Source organism: Branchiostoma belcheri, unplaced genomic scaffold, assembly GCF_001625305.1.
Source record: "Branchiostoma belcheri isolate BF01 breed outbred unplaced genomic scaffold, Haploidv18h27 scaffold12, whole genome shotgun sequence".
NCBI lineage: Eukaryota > Metazoa > Chordata > Leptocardii > Amphioxiformes > Branchiostomatidae > Branchiostoma > Branchiostoma belcheri.
This window is the reverse complement of record NW_017802602.1, coordinates 1,192,974-1,194,972: the sequence shown is the minus strand read 5'-3', so window position 1 is coordinate 1,194,972 and position 1,999 is coordinate 1,192,974. Positions and strand designations below refer to the sequence as shown.

At 47.5% G+C, this 1,999-nt stretch overlaps 1 protein-coding gene across 1 annotated transcript in view; it reads left to right on the top strand.

Annotated features, from left to right (window-relative positions):
* Nucleotides 1–1,404, top strand: part of LOC109462734 — a 7,299-nt gene extending 5,895 nt beyond the window's left edge. Inside the window, exon 2 of the mRNA XM_019759292.1 lies at nucleotides 889–1,404. Within this exon, the coding sequence (XP_019614851.1) occupies nucleotides 889–1,326 (438 nt within the window). The 3' untranslated portion in view covers nucleotides 1,327–1,404. The remainder of the gene's footprint in view (nucleotides 1–888) is intronic.
* Nucleotides 1,405–1,999: the final 595 nt, after the last annotated feature.

Genomic DNA, 1,999 nt, shown 5'->3' with positions numbered 1-1,999 from the left:
TTCCCGGTGCCAACGCCAAAGGGGCATTTCGCTCCCAAGCGGCGGATGTTCCCGGTGCCAACGCCGAAGGGGCATTTCGCTCCCAAACGGCGGAATGAGGTTGGAGTTCTTCTCTTTTTCCTCCGAACCTCCAGCTGTAGGAGCGGGGACTTTTCGTTCACCCGACTCCTCTTCCTCCTGTCCGGAGGCTTGTGCAGACACGCCTGTCTTTTCCACGGCCAGGAATTTTTCCTGACTAGCGTTGGGAAATAGGCCGCTTCTCTTGCCGTTACGACCCGTCTGGTCCTCCGAAAGGCTACCTGAATCGCCCTCGTGGGCAGAAGACTTCGTTTTATCCTTCTTTTTGGGCCTAACGCCGAAAGAAAATCCGAAAACATAAGGAGTAGGGAAACGAACGTGCACCCCTCTGCGAACGCACAAGGAAAATGGCGGCGAACATTGTCATTACGTCATGATATCCCGTGATGCTTTGCGATTAAAGCTTTGTACACGTGCGCCACCTAGCGATAAGCATAGGAAATACTGCATAAGGTAAATGATATACCCAAATAGGGAGTGTGCAGGTATAACCGCCCTTCGGCTTGTTACACTCAATCTTTGCACATTAAATTGCAGGAGTTGTTTAAAGCTTTCTAGTGATGATGCCCCAACTGTGCTTGGTGGCAACGAGTTCCAGTCTACGATAGTTCTGGGGAAATACGAGTTTTTGAATACCTCAATTCTTGGTTGATATCTCTGATATTTGAAGGCATGACTGTTTCTAGTTCTTTTATAGGCTGGTACAGATACTTAGTAGTTGGTACGTCCACCAGTTTAGTTAGTTATTTTGTACATCATGCACAGTCTTCCAGCGACCACACTGTAGGTTTCTTTTCATACCTTTTCAAGGTGCTGGCGTCTTCTGGACAGGACAGGGTGAACGACCCTCACCTGTGGTTTAAGGACGTGAACGGGACGGTCATAGCGACCGCGAGGGGAGTTTCCGACGACAGCAACACCACGCAGCTCCGCAAGTGGTCGATCTGCAGCACCGGGAACCTGCAGGTGGTGTTCGGTAACTCCAGCAGGAGCTGGCTCGCGTTGCCGCAGAACCGGTGGATGATCCTCCTGACTCTGACCGTGAAGGCTCTAAGAGACGCGAGTAGAGGCACGGACGGCGTGGTGCACTACAACGAGTGCCAGGCCGCGCACTGGACCATGGTGCTGGGCGTGCCCATGTTCATAGTTACCGGCGTGGTCTACATGGTCTACCTCGGCACCAAGTGCAGCAAGAGCCTGGCAACAAACATATCCAGACGGTACAGCACGGCAAGTGCCATCGCGTAGGAGTAGTAAGTGGTTCGTTTTCTTATGCTGAGGTCACATTTCCAAACCGGGGCCGGACCGGGCAGTCTTATGGAACGAAAAGTATGATATAAAAGACAACAAAGCACAAAATAAGTTGAAAAATTAATAATGGGAACTATCTGCGTATATCTTGGATATAAATTGTTGTTTTTTCGTTAATCGAAACAGCCCGGCCGGGCCCCGGTTTAGAAATGTGACCTCAGTATTATCCCATTAAAGGCATCCAGTGCAGTTTTTAGGGCTTGGAAACCTGATTTTTCAAAGGCAATATTCTAGAGTTGAAACCACATTGTCCCAATGTATATTGACCCTCACGGAGCAAAAATTCCCCAAATGCTGACGGTTCGAAAATGGTTACTGGAAGGCCCTGGGCTGATTTTCAGGGTACCACCCAGGACAGGACTCCTCTTGGGGATTTTTTTCTGCAGTTTTACATGCCCAAAGTATGAAATGTTGATTCAAATGTGCTAATGTGAAGTAGTATGTATCAATATAAAAAAGATTGCCTTTTCAAAATATTTCCAGTTTTGCTGCCCTGAAATCGCACTGGATGCCTTTAAAAAAACGTATGCAATTTAGTGATTAAAAAAAGGCTGCTATCATCTGACTATGTCGGAAATATACAATGTATATATATATATATATATATATA